This window comes from Heloderma suspectum, chromosome 4 (assembly GCF_057233095.1).
Source record: "Heloderma suspectum isolate Gila_16-S chromosome 4, 16-S_ref, whole genome shotgun sequence".
In the NCBI taxonomy this organism is placed as follows: Eukaryota; Metazoa; Chordata; class Lepidosauria; order Squamata; family Helodermatidae; genus Heloderma; species Heloderma suspectum.
The window spans coordinates 57,111,718-57,132,166 of NC_139461.1; the positions used below are offsets into that span (position 1 = coordinate 57,111,718).

General features: G+C 39.6%; 1 protein-coding gene across 3 annotated transcripts in view; it reads left to right on the forward strand.

Annotated features, from left to right (window-relative positions):
* The window catches only part of EYA1 (EYA transcriptional coactivator and phosphatase 1), a 152,654-nt gene that overhangs the window by 27,023 nt on the left and 105,182 nt on the right, over window positions 1-20,449 (forward strand). The window contains exons 4-7 of one of the 3 annotated variants that reach the window (XM_084848043.1): window positions 561-638; window positions 2,724-2,793; window positions 3,091-3,236; window positions 10,965-11,102. In XM_084848043.1, the coding sequence (XP_084704169.1) occupies window positions 561-638; window positions 2,724-2,793; window positions 3,091-3,236; window positions 10,965-11,102 (432 nt within the window). The remainder of the gene's footprint in view (window positions 1-560; window positions 639-2,723; window positions 2,794-3,090; window positions 3,237-10,964; window positions 11,103-20,449) is intronic. The other 2 variants (XM_084848045.1, XM_084848044.1) reach the window with 2 other exon arrangements.

The window sequence follows — 20,449 nt, forward strand, 5'->3', positions numbered from 1 at the left end:
ACAGTGTCTGTAATGTTAAAGATGTCTGCGGAATACATAGCTCAGAGAATGAAAAGTGAATGAGACGTGTGTGCGTGTGCGTGCGCGTGCGTGCACATGCTTGAAGGGGTCAAGGCTGACAAACTAGACTAGACTGATCTTACAGTATAATGACATATTCTCAGTGTTATGCAGATCAGGCACAAAAGGTCAGATTAGTGGGATAAGACGTACAAAATTATAGAATTGTTTTGGTTCATTAATATTTTCCAGGCTCGACACTATCTTGTCTTTTGTGTACATCACATTAGATACTTTGATAGAAAGCCGATTAATACATTATTTAACTAAATCATAATAAATGGTTTTGTAATAATGGCTTTCTACTCATTTTGGGCAGATATACATATTCAGATAGATACACAAATGTACAAAATAAGCTTGTTTGTGTTTTTTTGACATATTGCATCTCTCTATATGACCCTAAGCAGTTAGTGGCTATGTGTGTGTCTTGCATGTACGCATGGGTGTTTGTGCACAAGTATTAGTGTACACAGAACATATTTTATTTATATTTTTAGTTAAAACAGAGCCAATGAGCAGCAGTGAGATTGCTACTACAACAGCAGACGGTTCTTTAGACAGTTTCTCAGGATCAGGTAAGGAAGAAATTAAAGCATATTCACCATGACTAAATATGACATCCATATGAAACATCTTTAATTGTTATATGTTTTAGATATTAAATTAACAAAAATGTTTCTGAGTACAGTACATTCTGTAGATTTTCATGTGTGCATTATCCTTATCGGCAGCTGTTGCTGCCTATCAACTGCCAAGTCTATTTTGAAATAGACAGCACAATCACCACCATCTATAGGTAGCTTCTGCTGCAAACTTATGCTTTTTTTTCAGAGGTCAATCCAGGAGAGGAAAGATATGGCTGAACTGAACACAGTGAGGGTGCTTCTAAAGTAGCTTCAGTGTTTTAGAGGCATCATGTCTGCATTTAGCGTTACAATCTGAATTTTGGTACACTGCCATTTGTTTAAGTTTCTAGCTCAAAATATCCAGAAACAAATTCTTCTAAGGGAGGCGACTTTCAGTTCTGTAGTACTCTGCATGTCTTCCTGTATCATGATGATAGAACACGTGTTTTGAATTCAGAAGGACCCATGTTTGGTCCCTGGCATTTCTAGGGAGGGCTTGGAAATACCCATCTGAAATGCTGGAAAGCCACTGCCTGTCAGTGTAGATCACCACCAGTTAGAAACATCTGTCCTGCAGGCTAGATCTGTCCCACCAGGCCTCTCTGTCCAGCTCACCAACTCTACATCCACTCTTCCACAGCAAGATGGCAATGCAGGAAGGGAGCAATCTCTTCCTGCATCACCAGCTCATTTCTGCCCCTCTGCAGCTCTGAGAGAGAAGTGGAGTAAGAGAAAGAGCATGTGTAAAGGGAAAACAGAGACGGGGGGCTAGATAATATTGCTACATCCACTTCCAAATTCATTTTCTCCATTTGTAATCGCTCATTATCATTCCTGTCCCCTATCAGATTTAGTCATTTTCTCCACTCTTTCAGCAATTGTCAATATGAACATTGCAAAAATAAGCAATATTTTGTTGTAGTTCTGCTCACTTTTGGCTTTGGCCACATTCACCACTGGTATGTGGTCCCGGAAGATTATGCACAAATGAATGTAGCCCTCAGCTGAAAAGGATTCCCCACCCCTGGTGTAGATAATACTGAGCTAGATGGGCCAACCGTTTGTCTTGGAATAAAGTAGCTTCCTAAGTGACATAGAATCAGCTTCCTGATTCACATGCAAGGAACAACCCATGGTTAACAAAGCATGGCTTGTTCAGGAGCATGCAGGAGTGAGTGAGAGTCCTTGCTCATAACCCACTTCCTCTGCATCCATTTCTGTTGTTCTTGGGTTAAAACTCTGGGTCATTTCTCCTTCAGCAACTCAGAGTTCTAGGTTCACACGTCACGGAGAACAACTCACTGCAGCAGAAGTTTGGTGAGCAGTTGGGAGCATGGTCATTTGCTTCTGCTCCCAAACTCTTGCCCTGAAAAATGGCCAAAAAAATAATAATAATAAAATAAATAATTAAAAGCAACCCATTGTTAACAAACTGCGGCTGTTCATTGGATACAAACTGGTTCATAGTCTCATTAAAGGCATAAGCCATAAAACACTGGAGAGGAATCACTCACTTACATGCATGTGTACCACTCCTTACTACCATGTGTCTAAATAGCTGTTTGATTGTAGCTGTACTCCCTCGGAGGGGACAAGGAAGGAAGAAGCCTTGTTGGTTCCTGAAGATAATCAGATTCTGATTGAAATATTGACCCTGTATAAAAATGCTAACATTCTACATTTGAGAACCATTCATATAGTCTCTCATGCATTTTGGGGGAAGGCAGACTTGTGACAAATGAGAGCTTGGACATTAATTAAATAAAGCAGAGTATGACAGGGGTGTTAAAAAGGTTCTAACGTTTGACATATGTTATGAATGGTACTTTAAGGAGCAATTGAAAAAGCTTGATTTGTAATGAAGATACTGAGAACTGTTGTGCTATAGCTTGGATCTAGTAAAGTATTACTTGGCACTATTTTAATTTAATTAAACTTTGTTAAATGTCTAAAGTTCCTGTAACAAAAATAATATTTAGGTTAGATGTGTGCATGTGCGTGTGTGTTTACACTTCCACTTTCTCTTCCATACAGCAGTTGGAAGCAGTGGCTTCAGCCCAAGACAAACTCACCCGTTCTCCCCGCCACAGATATACCCCTCCAAGTAAGATGTCTGTTTCTTTAAAAAGGAAAGAAGTTGAGCTAAACCTCATTTATAGTTACAATTGAATTCATCTGCTAGATCATAACCGAAATCAGTTTACCCTTGAGAGAGACTGAATTTTAAAATAAGTAAAAATGTATATTTAGACATAGAACAGGGTTTAATTAATTAATTAATTTGTTTTGCATGGTGGCCAACAACTTTAAATTCTGTCATGCAGCTCAATCGAAATGTTTGCATGTTTTTATCTAATGTAAATAAATGCTTTCTTATTTTCTGTCATTTTGCAACAAATAGCAGACCGTACCCACATATCCTTCCTACTCCTTCTTCACAAACTATGGCTGCATATGGACAGACTCAGTTTACCACAGGGATGCAACAAGCTACTGCTTATTCAACATACCCACAGCCCGGTCAGCCCTATGGAATCCCATCATATGGTAAGTAGAGTTGCGGGAGAGGTGGTGACAGTTGTTTATTGGACTGTGAAGTTGCTTCTCTGCTGATTGCAGTATTAAATAGTGACAGAGAATTTCATTTTAATAGCATTGTTTAAGCACTAAAGCACATCTCAGTAAATTCCATGATACAGGTATCATTAAATTTTAGAAGACAGCCAAGGTCTGAAAAGCAGTAGAGCATTGTTCGAAGATTTTGGAATGGTGCTCCTGAGTATTTAACAGTGTCTCATCTTTGTTTTACATACCTACATCTCTCCTTTCTTACTATGTGTACAGGTCGGTGTTCTAGGTACTGAATGTTCCATGACAAGATTGACCAAACTTTGGGCTGGATCCAGACTTTGTCATACTTGAAGTAGACCCATTGAAATCAGTGGCACTTAAAATAGTCATGACAAACTTAAATCACTGTGATTTCCATAGGTCTGCTCTAAGTATGACCAGTCAGTCCTATGTCTATGACTTGTGTAGAAAGATCAATGCACTTTTACTAAACAGGTAGACTAAACAGCCTTGAGTGGCATTTTTTTGTAGAACGGTAGGGTACAAATTAAATAAATAGATAAAAGTTTGAAGCCCCATTGATTTCAGTGGGAGATATTTAAACATACCCCATAAAAATAACCCCATAATTTTCTTTGAAGTAACACTCAATAGAACAAACAGTAACGTTCAGCAATTGAAACATCGGTCAAAAAATTCCATAACAATATATCCTGAAGGGCTGACCCACATAAAAAGTGTTTATACCCCCCGCAAAGTTAAATGAGAAACACTGGCACATCCCAATAGGAAGCAATGTTGCATAGTTCAAGGCTACTGTCCTAAACACTTCGTTTTTCTCCATGGTTAACCTCACTTCTCTTACCAAAGGGATTTCTAAGCTGGGTTCCCCAGCCACTGTCAACAGGCGTGGGGCAAAGGCCAGGGTATCACTGAGATATGCAGGACTGAGGCCATGAATGTCTTTAATACTAGCGCTTTGAAACAGGCCTGGAGGCTGAGATGTAGCCTACACAATTGACATTAACACTAGTCTTGTATAATCCTGTCTCCCTATACCAAGGAATTATGTACACTGGGGCTTAGTCCCTAGTACAGACTTCACCAACCGGGTGCCCTCCAGATGTTTTGTATTCCGTCTCTCATCAGCCCCAGCCAGCATGGCCAGTGGTCAGGAATGCTGAGAGTTGTAACCCAGCATACCTGGAAGGCACCAGATTTGGAAAGGCTGCCCTAGTAAGTGTGTAAGTGTGTGTGTGTGTGTGTGTGTGTGTGTGTGTAAGATTACAGCCTCAACTGGGTAATTGATCAATTAAGGGTGCAATCCTATGCATGTTTAGACAGAAAAAAAGGTCCTACAACTCCCAGCATGCCCCAGCTAGCATGGCTGGCTGGGGCCTGCTGGGAGTTGTAAGACTTTTTCTGTCTAAACATGCATAGAATTGCGCTCTAATTGACTTAAACTAAGGTGATTAATTGATTAAGGTTTCTCGATTTTGCTGGTATCCATAACAAAGAGTGCTATATTTCAAAAGTGCCCTAAAAGTGCCGTGAGGATCCAATGGAAGAAAATTAGCAGTTGCAACTTGCAAGCCTGTTTCTTTATGTTTAAAGACCTGTTCCAAGATTCCTTTTAACAAAACAACCCTATTACACTCTTGAGTTTATTATATTAATTTTGTGAGAGAGCAAAAATTAAGATTTCAGCCATTTGAGGTTTATCCCTCTAGTGTTGGAATTGAAAGAGGATTTAAGAATAATTTTTTTTTAAAAAAACCACGTTTCTGCTCTTTTGATAATTGAAATTTATTCTTAAAGTTTTGGAATAGGAGAGATGATCTAAAGAGATGGTTTGGTTATTTGATTCATTTTTGTGATATATGATCTGTTCTTGTTTTATAGTGTTAATAGAATGTTGTTGTTGTTTGGAATATGGTATGTTATTCTGTGTTTGTATTTTTTTCATTGTGGTTTTTTTCTGTAATGCAAATTTTAAAAAATCGATACACCTCCATTCATTTTATATATATTTACATATTCATTTGCAACATTTGCATGCTGACCCATAATCTAAAGTTCTGTGGGTAGCTTACAGTAAATAAACATAAAACAGTTTAGATACATAATAGAACATAAAACTGTAAAATCCAAAGAAGCATAAAATGCAACAAGAAACGAAACACAGCATCCCCAAGATTAAACAGAGTGACCTGGTTTGGATGACATGACAGCCCACCATGGGTGAATTAACTCTCAGGGTGCCACAGCACATGCCGTCTACCATTCTGAATATGCAAGCCCCTGCGGGCTTGTCATGTCCTCTGAACCTGGGCAGTGGGGACTGAGGGTTAAACAACCCTTGCATAACCCAAGGTCTGTTTTAGGGTTATGCAAGGGTTTTTAACCCTCAAATAACCCCTGCCTCCCAGGTTCAGATGACACGACAAGCGACAGCAACCCTGGTCGGGGCTTGCATATTCATAATGGCAGCCGGCAAGCGCCACAGCTCCTCATGGGTAAATTAACCCACGATGGGCTGTCTTGTTGTGCGAATTGGTCCACCGACTTTTAAACTGAGATGCCCAGACTGGATGAGTTATTTAAAAAGCCTGGGTGAACAGAAAGGCCCTATATTATCCTATGATATATCACAAGCTAGCTGTAACCACAAGCCAGAACTGAAATTTTCATTAAACACATATTAATCTGTAGAAACTAAGCATTTTATGAAGCACTCTAGCAAAGGCTCTCAGTTTGTCCATTCCCCCATTATGATATAGTAATGTTTGTAAGGGAATGGGGAAGGTTAGTGGAGATGATTGCCACTGACAGCTGGTTACTAAGACTTTCTTGGCTCTGATGGTTCTACAAAGCTGCTAGAAAGGATTTAAAAATGACAATTTTTGCTTTGCACTGTGGCTTTCAGCCAGTGTTCCTCTGACAGATTTACTATTGGCGTTTGATTATTTGTATTAGGTTAAACATATATTGATACGTTTTAACAATTATTCATATATCCACATAATTCCCATCATTACCATCACAAAGGTTCCCATAATGCCATTTATGGTTTCTTCCTCTTAACTTAGAGAAGCGAGTAAAATAATTAGGATAGTCTTTCACAATATAGCCACCACGTGGAGGCTGTTCTAGGGCCAAATGAAATTTTACACTGCAGCTGCATGTAATATTACCATGACGCCTGCTTCCCTCGTTCAATGCACCCTTGGGAAGGGATGATTAGCAGTGGAGAAACTGTGAGAATATTGCAAAGAGGAAGCCGCTTACAGGATAATACATGGTCTGTATGCGGCACTGGCATACCTACAACTGTCTCTTCATGATCCACATGGTGAGTTTCTTTTGTATGCCTAGTTACCACAACACTTAGTTTGCTGTCATGTCACTATCAGACATTTCTAGCAGTGGCTTATGGTAGTGTGGAGGCAAACCACATGGGAAGGGTCCAATCCGCATGGCAAGGTGGAATACATGAAGACTCACTAGAGGCAGTTCTAAGTGGCTTCCATATGGTGGGCTTGCCTTGCTGGAAGACAGAGTTTTTTTTCTTCTAGTCCCTCATAATTGGAAATAATAGAACCCCAAAGTTCTGACTGTCTATTTATCTAGCTAAATACATGTTACTTTCTTTGGACTGCATCTCTAGGATTTATTTACAAAGGAAGTTGTTCCTTTAACAATGGTGAAAGTTGTTTTCTAGTTTGCAATTTGAATTTTGTCTGATCCTTGTTTCTAGTAAATTTTAAAAAAGAGTATACCATATTTAAATGTTACTCCAGAATCTGAAGAGATATCTGAAGAGATTTCCCCAGTTTTAAACATGTATTGATTATCAGGCAAAATTAATTTTCTGTTAATACGGGATAAATGCCACTAAGCCCAGTCAATCATTAAAAAGAGAATTTCTTTCAATCTGAAATGTCTAGGACCAATATCAAACTACTGGATTATGAGCAATGCTTGCTGTACTAAGCCTGTGCATGTGCACATTGGCCCAGAGCAATTGATCAATTAAAGTTTTAGGCTGCATTCCTATGGGCTGCATCCTCGATGATCATAAGCCCCTGAACTCAGAGGCTTATAAGCATCCTATGCAGGACAGGAGGAATGGCAGAGGTGATCTTCGCCACCCCGTCCTCCCGCCTTGCATTCTTCTCTAGATGGGCTTTTTTGCCCATCTAGCTGGGACAGTTTGGAGGGGGAGGGAAGGTAGCTGGAGAGGCCCCAATCAGCTCATATCCTGGCTTCTCCAGTCTCCTCCCCTTCTGCCCACCAAAACGCCCCCTTTTTCCCTTCTCCAAGGTTGAAGTTCCCAACCTTGGAGGCCAGCTGGCGTGGTTCTTTCTGTGCTGGCTGCGAGGGGGAGGGGGGGGGTCGGATCTCCAATTCCCCACTCCGCAGTTGGAGTTCTGTTTATGATCTTGGATCAGGGAATTCGAACTATCCTATGGCCACTCAGACACTGATTAGGGGCCATAGCATTGTTCCCTTAGTTGAATAATTTACCAATTAAACAGATTAATGCAATCCTATATCCACTTACTTGTGAGCAAGCCCCATTGAACTAAGTGGGAGTTACTTCTAAATAGACATGCAGAGGATTGCACTGTAAAGCTTGTAGGCCAACTAATTAAAAAGTTGAATTAGATTGCTTTCTATTACAAATTATGACAGTTTAAGTTACAAACTTATAACTTATATTTGCATTTATATAAAAACTTAAGTTATAAAATTGTAAAGTTTAAGTAAGATTTGGAAATGTAACAATTCTATTCAGAGAGGAATTTAAGGCAAAAGCCATCATGGTCACCACATAGATGGATCCCAACGGAATTGTTTGGCTTCATTTCACCTCAAACATTTCTAGAAGTAGCTTGTGGTGGTATGAAGGCAAACCATATGGAGAGGAGCCACTGTGAGTTGACATTTGAGGGATGGCTTTTTTCTATAGATTTCAGTTGGTTATGTAACTACCAAGAGGAATGTTGCTGGACTGTTCCAGCAAAGGCAAGCAGCTGGAATCCAATGAGCTTGACCAAATTTTCACTGATATTCTTGACTTTCTAAATATGAAATTTCATCTGGAGATTTTTCCCAGATTAGATTTTATCTAATAATAGAGCACTTATTAAAAGTTCTAAAAATATATTATTAATGAAGTGAATGGCCTATTGTCTTCCTGAATGAACAGAAAAATAAATAAAATGAAGTAACAAATGTGTTTTTATGTTAGAGCTTTGGAAATGTATAACTCATAATTTCAAGCTAAAACTGTGCTTTGTTGCTGTTACTTCCTGCTGCCAACCATGTTCCCATATAGACCTGACCGGGCTCTAAGATCTGCGTCAGTGGAGGCCCTGCTGTCTGTGCTATCATCCCAGGCTGCAAGGCAAGGGAGCACAAGAGACAGGGCCTTCTGATTGGTAGGCCTGCAGCTTTGAAATATCCTCCCAACAGAGATTCATTGGGCTCCCTTTTTTGCAGTTTTTCAAGACAGAGGTTGAAAAACATTTAATTTTGGCAGGCTTTTTCTGCTGTTGTGTTAAGTCTTTTTGACTTGGACTGCTTTTTTATTCTATTGTTTTTAAATGTGTGCTTTTTGTTTTGATATTGATTTGTTTTTAACTGTATTGTATTCTGTATTGTAAGCCGCCGTATTTTGCCTTCCATAAGCAGAAAAGCAGGGTAACAATATTAAATAGTTCATCATCATCATAATTTCTAAAAATATGTATGTACCAGTCCAATTCTGCACATGCTTATTCAGATGTAAGCCCCACTGAGTTCAATGAACTACTCCCTGGTAAGTATGCCAAAGGTGCAATCCTATGCACACTTCCCTCAGAGGGCTTTTGCAGACAAGGATTTATTAAGGAATCATCATGGCTCATTCACTCATATTTCACGGGTGATCCAGATGACTATGTCGTGCTTTTGTAATCTGCTGGTGTTTTCCCAGCAATTCTCCTGATGCAGAAAATCTGTTAAGGAGGGAAAGAGTAGAACAGCTGCACATTTTCTTTGATGGTGAGGACAGGAAAATGTGGAATGAAAGCAGGAAGGGATGAGCTGTCCCTGGGGAAGGTTGATGACATGTTGGAGACGCCCCTCCTACTCTGACTGCTTCTTGTGTATTTCCTGTTATAGAGCTATACCCTGCAGCTCCTTCCAGCTCTTCAAAACAGCATTAGCAGCTACTTAATTAATTGCTTCTTTTGCTGCTTTACTCCCAGAACGCAATGTGTTTAGAACCGGTATGGAAATTGCCTGCTAAACTTTGTAGTTTGCTTTGGTGCTTATTCTTTTAAAGTATGTTAGTGGTATTCCAGAACAACAGAACATTGCTTTGTGATGGTGGTGATGGCAGGGTGAGCAGGGGGGACTGATGCTTTCTTTTTACATAGCAGCTATGTGCTTGCCGAGGGGAGGAGAACCTGCTCAGTCCTTTAAAAAGGAAATTGGGGCAATCTCCTTTGAACTCTTCAAAATGCCATTAGCAGCCACTTCATGATTTGTTTCCTTTGCTGATTTACTCCTGGAATGCAGTACTGAAATCTCCTGCTCAACTTTGTAATTAAAAATAAATAAATAAATAGTATTCAAGAAGAACAGATTTGTGCAAGGGCTATACATTTTTAAAAAATAAAATTGTGTGAGACAGTTTTATGATGTGGGGGGCACTGAGGCTTTCTCTTTACAAAGCAGGGAGAGGGAAATCTGCTCAGCCTGCTCTCAGCTGCCCACCATTCTAGCAGCCATGTTTGTTGGGAAACCAAGCAGGAAGTTAACAGATGCAGAAGACCTGTGCAATCTATATTTTTAAATTACGGAATTCTGAAATACCACACTTCCAGTAAAAAAAACAATTGTTTAGAAAAGCAATGTGTACAGGGAAGTTACACTCACCAATGTGCATGCCTAAAATGGAGAAAAGTACTGTGGGAGGAGAGCCAGTGTGGTGTAGTGGTTAGAGTGTTGGACTGGGATTCAGAAAATCCAGCTTCTAGTCCCCACTCAGCCATGAAAGCTCACTGGATGACTTTGGGCCAGTCACTGACTCTCAACCTAACCTACCTCACAGGGTTGTTGTGAGGATAAAATGGAGAGGAGGAGGACCATTTAAGCCATCTTGGGTTCCTTATAAGAGGAAAAAAGGCAGGATAGAAATGTAGCAGTAGTAGTGGTGGTGGTAGTAGTAATACTACTACTAATAATAATAATACAGAGCAATGGATGGGGCAATGGGAGGGACAGGGCAACAAATGGACCACCCCTCTCATATGGATGTGAAATCCTGCTATATCCTCTGAGAAAAAGGGGCTTGGTATGAATCATGGGTTGGAAAACTGCAGGCAACAAAACCTGGTACAGATACTGCCAAACTGCAAAAAAGGTGTGGTGGAAAACCCCCGAGTCAACCCCATTTAGCTCAGTTGGTGTGCTTCTGAGTAGACATGCACAGGATTGCAGTGGTTGAATGTATAGTTTGTTGATGTTGAATTTAAATTTTAAAAACAATTTCAATTAGGATTATATCATTTTATATTTAGGTACTACAGCTTAACTGAATTGTGGATTGGTATGCTTTTGCATACGTAGTGCATGAATACTTGTGTAATTTATTTAATGCCCTCTAAATGTTTACATATGAACAAATAGCTTTGCTATCACTAACTGATTTAGGTGCATTGTGGGCAGGCATCAAGACAGAAGGTGGATTGTCACAAACACAGTCACCTGGACAGACAGGCTTTCTGAGTTATGGTGCAAGCTTTAGCACTCCCCAGCCGGGACAGGCTCCATACAGTTACCAGATGCAAGGTCTGTATACATATTTAGAATTCATTTGGTTTTTACCTATTTTTGTTTATTTTTTAAAAACAAACAAAAATTGAATCAGTTCAATTAATCAACTGAAGATGATAGCGGTGTATTCCATGTGCAGCATTACATCAATTTTAAAAGCCCTTAAATACCACTGTTGAAAATGAATTAGCATTTTATATTAAAGCCACAGTTTTTATTGGCCTTGTCAGCATTCACGTTTTTATTACATGATCCAAGTATTCAAAATCATCTTTATTTTAAAATGCCATTTCTTCAAGAATAGTTCTATATTGTGATGGAAAATGTAGCAGTGTGAAAAATTGTATCAAGGGTATAAATATAAGCTGACATGACTGCATCCCTTAGTTGTGTTTTCTTTATCTGTGAATTTGAGATGACATTCCCTACAAGTGAACTTGTCTGAATGATTTAGTTAATGTTGGCAGTAAACTTTGGGAATTGTATAAGTATTAGATGTTATCGGTTGTGGCGTTTTTACCCTAAGCAATTTAAATATTTACTTGATATTATCCATAATGCCTAATACACTATATATTTCTCTGAGTCAATACTTATGGAATTCAGTTATTCTTAGGAACAGGGAAAAGGATTAAAAACTGACCAGAAACATGATCTCTAAATTTAGACTGGGTCAGTGGGAGCTATTCACGTTTGAGCCCCTTGGAAACCTTAGAACAGATGTTATGAAGCAGAGAAGCCTTATGTATTAACTGGATCAGACTTCATTGGTGCTGAATAGCTTTTAGGATGTATTGATCTAATCCTTAGTCTGTAAGCAAGGGAAACATTTACCTTTTGAACTGACAGAAAACTAAGAATGGTAGAGGTGACAATCCGATGAATTTAGAATGGCAGAGGTGTATAAAATTAGGCTTCTTTTTTTCTCCTTCCTAACCCTAGAACCTGGGGTCTTCCAGTGAAGCTGAATGGTGGTAGAGTGGAGACAGATAAAAAGAAGTACATAATTCTTCACACAGTGCATACTTAAACTATGGAATTTGCTTCCTCAAGATGTTGGTGATGGCCACCAACTTGGATAGCTTAGACAGGAGATTAGAGAGATTTATGAAGGATAAATAAATGACTACTAGTCATGATGGCTGTATAATACCTCAGGTGGCAGGGATAGTGTGCCTCTCAATACCAGTTGTTGGAGAGCATGAATGAGAGAGTAGTAATGCACTCCTGTCCAGGCTCCCACAGTTGGGAGGCTCCCAGGCTCCCACAGTTGGTCACTGTGAACAGAACGCTGGACTAGATGCCCATAGGCAAACTCCCCAATTGCCAAAGAGGTTAAAGTGTTAAAAATATACCTTTTAACCTTATCCCTACTTAATATAGATTAATGGATTATAGATTAACAACGCAACCCTATGCTTGCTTACTCAGAATGAACGCAATGAGGCTTTCTCCCAGGTACATGGGTGTAGGACTTCAGCCTAAGAATTATAGGGCAGTTACCAATGTTGTTAGCCTTGTTAGAAGGCTATCAGTGGCTACTAATCATGATGGCCATGTAATAATTACCACCAATATGAGAGGCAGTATGCCTCTGTATACCTTTTGCTGGGGAATATGAGTGGGAGGGTGCTGTTGCATTCATGTCCTGCTTGTGGGCTTCCCTTGGGCATCTGGCTGGCCGCTATGCAAACAAAATGCTGGACTAATAGGGCTTTGGTCTGAGCCAGCATACCTAATGTTCTTAACAGTTTGAAACAGGTATTTTCTTATTTCTTATCCCTTAATATTTATTCATACAATCTGAGGTGTACAGTCTTTATACAGGGCAGAATGTCAGTTTTCTTATGGTTATTTGTAATGTTACTTCTTTGAATGCACCCTCACTTAGAATTCATACCCATGTTGAAACTTAACAAAACAACATTAAAGCTAGAAAATTAATGCCTTTTCTTTGAGGTGGTATATTTGAAATGGGGCAGAATTACTTTCAAACAGCTCCCCATATGAAAACTGATATGGTACTATCCTGCAAAAAGATGGTATCTCCTTAGAAAGTAAGTGTTTGAAATTTTTCATTAGTATTTTTATGTTCAGAGAACAACTCACTGTCTTTTCGTGCTCTCCTTAGACATAAAGCGGGATAAGATCTGATAGTCTCTTCTCATGAGGAACAGATCACATGAGTGAAGGATTGCTCATGTGGCCTACATTATTCATTCATTTTATTTTATTTGGGAATTTATATACCACCCTTCAACAAAAAAAGAGCCCAGGGTGGGTTTACATAAAATTTTCAGGAAGAATATAAAATACAGTCAGCATCAAAAAACATTCAGTCTCTTGTAACCACATGCCTCATCTCAAATGATAAGGGGGGATGGGGGGACATAAGGAAACACATCAACAGATGACCTTAAAATCTGTGCAAATTGATGAAGACATAGGCATTTGTTGTTTTCCAACCATTGTGGGTCTTCAAGGTCAGTACCAGCACCTTGGATTGGACTTGGAAATGAACAGCAGCCAGTGAAAGTTCTTTTAATACTTGTCAGCAAGCGTGTTGGTCATTGTCATACAGCTATACAGTGAAGACATTTCAATTTCTCTGGCACTCAAGTAGCTCAGCATAGTATCTCTACATTTTAAATTTTTCTAAGCCAATAGATTTGTTTGTATGATAGCAATACAGAGGCAGACACCTGCTGGCAAATGCAAAATCTAAGTCCTAATTTAGCCATTGGGAATATTGTAAGGCAGGGATCCCCAACCTTTTGGGCCAAAATGCCTAATCAGTGGGTTGCCACTTTGGCATCTACCTTTCATGTCCATGGGTCTTAGGCTATATCTTATTCAGCAAAAACATTTGCTTCGTGTGTATTGGACACCACAACTTGTTTTTAATAAGGGATTGTCTAATTTAGCTTGTTGCTGGCCGTGAAATACAGCTAATGCTTCTTTTAAACATATGTTTTGGCAGTGTCCAATAGTTGCTTCTTTGGGGGAGGAGGTTATTACACAGATAAATTTTGTACTGGAACCGTCTTTAATATTCACTGATGTTACACCCTCTTTTAAATTATTTACCTGCTTCAGGGAAATTAACAAATGGTCAGTGTAAATGGATTCTCTGCACCCTTTTGACAGCTAAAAGACTAATATTACAACACTGGAAAGATAAACACTCACCTCCTATAATGCAATGGATTGAGGACCTTACGACACTTTCAGTATTTGAAGGATGGCATATAGATATCACCTTCAAATGGATACTTATTTGGATATTTGTTCCTCTTTTGTTGCAGCCCATGCATAATTGCTAGAAAGTTGTATGCACTTCATACAAATCCATGTATGTATATTTAAAAGGGGGGGGATAAAAACATTTAAAAAATATTTTTGGGTGCCTGCAGGTACCATGTTGGGCACCCACAGGCGCCACATTGGGGATCCCTTTTGTAAAGTATAGATGTACAAGCAGAACTGGCAATCTGGTGATTAAGCTCACACTTGAAAATTATGTTGAGTACCAGGCCTTAATATCTAGGTGCAATATGATGATTGAAAACTAGTTTTGAACTTGGGGGGTTATATTTTGTTTTTAATTTGTTTTTTATGTTCTTGCTGTTCATTATTAATTTTGTAAAATGAAATATGTTTTACAATTTACTAATAGCTGTAAACATTTAATAATGTTTATTTTGCCTATGTAACTATGTAAGTTGCCATTGGTGTACATAAGCAAAATAAACAGGTTTCTTTATCCAAAGAACTTACAATTTAAAATAAACAATGGGGAAAGCAACAAAGGCAAGGAGAGAGAATGGTAGGAAGGGAAGAATGTGGGCAAATATAGTTACAAGTCTTTAAACTTGGTTACCATAGAGAATGAAACAGTTGGGAATGAGGATCAAGGAGACGTAGAATGGTATGTAAATATCTGCATTTCAGTGCTGCAAAAAGCGAATTCCTCATTATATACCTGTATATATCTATATATAAATATACTGTACTCTGTTTATTCTGTTTTCCCCTATTAAAAACCATATTCTGTACTCAGTTATATGTATGCAAGTACTTATATGTTGTTATATATTATGATACATGTTGTTATATGTCCCAGTGTTTGTTTGGGAATGTGCCTATATAGTTATTGTGTACTTTAAAAATACTTGGTCTAGTGAAAAAGATCTGCACTCGTCAGAACTTTGCATATATATTTTCAAGAGCAGTTCCCTTGCTCCACGTTGGAACCTGCTACTGGTACTACCCCCATGGAGTACCAGAAGTAGGTTTCAATGTGTGTGCGCATGCGCACGTGTGGTGTGGTGGAGGATGCTTTTAACAACGTTAAAATCCCTATGCATGGATGTACAGTCTTGTGTTAATTGCCCAAGCAGTTATTGGTCTAAGCTAAAAAGAGTTGTCAAGAGCTTCTTAAAAGCAGCAACACTACACACAGGAACAAAAGGCTTATGCCTTCAGACAAAACTGATGACTTCTGCTTCATAATATAATGCCCCCTGATTATATCTACCAGCCCACAGCTTCTGTAAAAACAAATAGGGAGGGTATGGGGGTATGCTTTCTAGAAGCAGTGAACAAAACCTCTTCATATGGATGTATGAAGCATCCTTCGTGAGCAAACTATTTCAGCAAGTTTTGTAACATTTATAAATCCTTAATTTTTAAAGTTGCAAAATGTATCATTTTGTTGCAAGATTTTATATTTCATGACCTTAGATAGGGCACTTGCTGTTTTCGTTGCTCTTAACCATCTCATGCAAGAGCAGCGTGGTTTTGTGCCCTGACATATCTTGTTAAAATGTGGCAAACTTTAAAGAATTTTTAAAGTACTTATAAGCAGAGGGCCCTGGGTGGTCCACATAGCAGTTTTCAGAAACCTGTTTCACATTTGCTATGGTCTTTGAGACCTTAGCCGTTCTCCATAGGAGTCAGTAATGGCCATAAGATGAAAGAGATGTTTCTTATAATATGCTGGCCTAGGTGCAATAATAGTTTTGATTGGTTCTTGAGAACTTTTAGGGTTATGAATATCTCTTAGACCACTGCAAAGTTCCAGAAGAAACAGTAGCTAACAAGTATCTTAGCCAAGAAACATTTGCCAATCATTATCTCTAAATATTGTCCCAATCCATAGCCGTTGATATTTCCTCTTTCTTCCATATTAATAAAGTCCAAAGGAGTTGTAAATCAGTTTGTTTTATTCCCTGTTTTGTGTGTGTGAAATATCCCGAAATGCTTTTACGAAGTAATGTGTATTTGAAAATTGCACTGATCTTTCAATTATAACGTATTGTCAATTAATGAAATAGACTAACTTAAGTCTCATTCATTTTAATGGATCTCCTCTAAGCAGGAGTAACGCTGTATACAATTCAAAAGGTTACGAGCAGCATTAGTTCCTATACACAAGAACTAACAGATAATGTGCAAGTCACTTATATGTCCTCTGTTCACACTCATATATAATGCTTGTCACCTTTAATGAGATGTATAATTTCCAAATGAGGGTGAAGCTCATGCTGCCAAGGAGATATGTGAGTTATGTGAGCCTAACTGGACATTACAGAAAAATGGAGCATGCATGACTCACTCACATGCTCGGTCAGTGCAAAGCCGCTCTGTCATAGGCTATACTCTTGATCCAAGCATTATGAATCTTCAGAAGCAATAAGTCTGGAGGCTATACCTTATGTTACTGCCGCTACCACAGCTATTCTGGAAACCTGGAAAAAATGCAGTGGATGTGGCTTACCTAGCACACATTGTCTTTTTTGAATTATTTTTTATTCTAATGTAAGTACAGGGGCCCTGTTACAGATCATGAACCTTGCTTAGGAGGTCAGGAACCTTTAACCCTTTCCCCCCTGCTGTGGTCCCAACCCAGATCAGGCCCCCCATGCCTGCAACTTATATTGCCAAATAGTGATTGATTAAAACAAATGGATCACTACTTGGCAATATATATTGCAAGTGTGGGGGCCCAATCTAGATAGGGGCTGCGGTGGCAGGGGAGGAGGGTTAAAGCCCCTCATAGATCGGGGTCCTAATCCAGATCAGGCCCTCTGTACTTACTCTAGAGTAAAAAAAGAAGACTTGGCTGCTAACTATATCTTTAAAATAAAGTGTGCTTTAGCCTCTAGTTCCATTTTATGCCCTTCTTTATAGTTGATGGTCTTTTACCATTAATCTAGACCCTTTAGTATGAAAGCAGACAATCTAGGCAAGTCTCACAGAGGCAGTGAGCCCCACCTGAAAAATCCATTTGCATTTTAATCAGTCTCATCTCTATGTCACATCTTATTACTGAATTCCCTTTTTTAAATCAACCACATCCTAAAATAAGCATGTACATCAGCTTGCTCTCAGCTTTAAGAATGTCTGTCAAGAATATATTATTATGGGACTAGAAATACCTCTTCCTTTTTCCTGCACATCCTTTTTTTCTGCTAAAATATTAGTGTCTGTCTTTTCATATCTAACCTCCCAACTTTTGCTGGTGGTATAGATTGCTCCAAAGAGGCTGGCTTGGATCCTGGGAACCACAAGTAGAAGGAGGCTTGCAGAAGAGGACTTTCCCACTACCTCTTCCCCATTGCAGTCCCCTGCAGTCCCCCCACCTCTGGCCAGCCTGCCTTGAGAGCCACAGGATCCTTCAGATCAGGGTGAACTAGGGTGTAGGGAGATGCTGTGAGAGGGGTGGATTGGCCCAAATCAGGGGAAGGTACCTTATACAAGCTCAATTTTCAGTCATTTCCCCATCTCACAATAGTTCGCAGTTCTTCATCCATCCTACCCCATTCTAGATGTCCCTGATCTCCAGGAGCTACAGGGAGCTACTGCTGGGGGGAAGTGAAGTAGAAAGTTGCCTTCTGCAGTCTTGCTTCTGCCCGCCATTGTCAGGATCCAACCCAATGTCATGGGGGAGTGAGAGCAAGTGTCCGTGTATCTGGATGACTTGTCCACATCAGTACAAAAGGCAACGTCTGTCGTTTAGATAAACATTGACTAGCTGATGTAGTTTACAATGTTATTCAGTTGGTAAATACATTCTTAGACAAGGACATCTATAGCTCTCTGGTACCCATAAGATCACTTTTACAAAATTGTTGAACATTTCTAATTTGTTCTGTATTTCAGGTTTTCTTTTTGATTATTTCAAAATCAGCATCATCACAATTAGCTTGACTGCATACTTCATCTTACACACTCATGTGGCTGTGCAATCTGTGTGCTCAATTATTGTCAAACAATCTGAGTCAAAGGGATAATGAGGATTCTAAGTAAGATATTGCACCTACTGGAGGTTTCTCCCTAAGAATGCATATGACTAAGCTCTCCGTCTCCCTGCAATCCAGTACATTCTTCTTTCCTTTGTTAATGTTCCATTAATCATTTGTCCCAAATCCCCTTAATCCTTATGTTCCCCCAATTCCGTTTTCTCCTTCCTGTTGCTTCCATTTTCTCTTCTCCTTGTGTTTTTTTCCTGTCGTTTTATTTTTGCCTTTTGTTGTTTATTCGGTCAGTCGCTTCCGACTCTTCGTGACTTCATGGACCAGCCCACGCCAGAGCTTTCTGTCGGCTGTCACCACCTCCAGCTCCCCCAAGGTTAAGTCTGTCACCTCCAGAATATCATCCATCCATCTTGCCCTTGGTCGGCCCCTCTTCCTTTTGCCTTCCACTTCCCGTAGCATCAGCATCTTCTCCAGGGTATCCTGTCTTCTCATGATGTGGCCAAAGTACTTCAGTTTTGCCTTGAATATCATTCCCTCAAGTGAGCAGTCTGGCTTGATTTCCTGGAGTATGGACTGGTTTGATCTTCTTGCAGTCCAAGGCACTCTCAGAATTTTCTTCCAGCACCACAGTTCAAAAGCATCTATCTTCCTTCGCTCAGCCTTCCTTATGGTCCAGCTCTCGCAGCCATAGGTTACTACAGGGAATACCATTGCTTTAACTATGCGGATCTTTGTTGTCAGTGTGATGTCTGTGCTCTTAACTATTTTGTCAAGATTTGTCATTGCTGTCCTCCCAAGAAGTAAACGTCTTCTGATTTCCTGGCTGCAGTCAGTGTCTGCAGTAATCTTTGCGCCTAGAAAGACAAAGTCTGTCACTGCCTCCACGTTTTCTCCCTCTATTTGCCAGTTATCAATCAAGCTGGTTGCCATAATCTTGGTTTTGTTGAGGTTTAACTGCAACCCAGCTTTTGCACTTTCTATTTTCACCTTCGTCATGAGGTTCCTCAGCTCCTCCTCACTTTCAGCCATCTAAGTGGTATCATCTGCATATCTGAGATTGTTAATGTTTCTTCCAGCGATTTTAACTCCAGCCTTGGCTTCATCAAGCCCAGCATGTCGCATGATGTGTTCTGCGTACAGGTTGAATAGGTAGGGTGAGAGTATACAACCCTGCCGTACTCCTTTCCCAATCTTAAACCAGTCCGTTGTTCCATGGTCTGTTCTTACTGTTGCTACTTGGTCGTTATACAGATTCCTCAGGACAAGATGACTTGGTATCCTCATACCACCAAGAACTTTCCAGAATTTGTTATGATCCACACAGTCAAAGGCTTTAGAATAGTCAATAAAACAGAAATAGATGTTTTTCTGAAACTCCCTGGCTTTCTCCATTATCCAGTGGATATTGGCAATTTGGTCTCTAGTTCCTCTGCCTTTTCAAAACCCAGCTTGTACATCTGGCAATTCTCGTTCCATGAATTGCTGGAGTCTACCTTGCAAGATCTTGAGCATTACCTTACTGGCATGTGAAATAAGTGCCACTGTTCGATAGTTTGAATATTCTTTGGTGCTTCCCTTTTTTGGTATGGAGATATAAGTTGATTTTTTCCAATCTGTTGGCCATTCTTGTGTTTTCCAAATTTGCTGGCATATGGCATGCATCACCTTGACCGCATCATCTTGCAAGGTTTTAAACAGTTCAGCTGCGATACCGTCGTCTCCTGCTGCCTTGTTATTAGCAATGCTTCTCAAGGCCCATTCAACCTCACTCTTCAGGATGCCTGGCTCTAGCTCACTGACCACAATGTCAAATCTATCCCTGATATTATTATCCTTCGTATACAGATCTTCCGTATATTCTTGCCACCTTTTCTTGATCTCTTCTGCTTCTGTTAGGTCCTTGCCATCTTTGTTTTTGATCATACCCATTTTTGCCCGGAATTTACCTCCAAAGTTTCTAATTTTCTGGAAGAGGTCTCTTGTCCTTCCTATTCTATTATCTTCTTCCACTTACGTGCATTGCTTGTTTAAAAATAAGTCCTTATCTCTTCTGGCTAAGCTCTGGAATTTTGCATTTAATTGGGCATATCTCCCCCTATCACT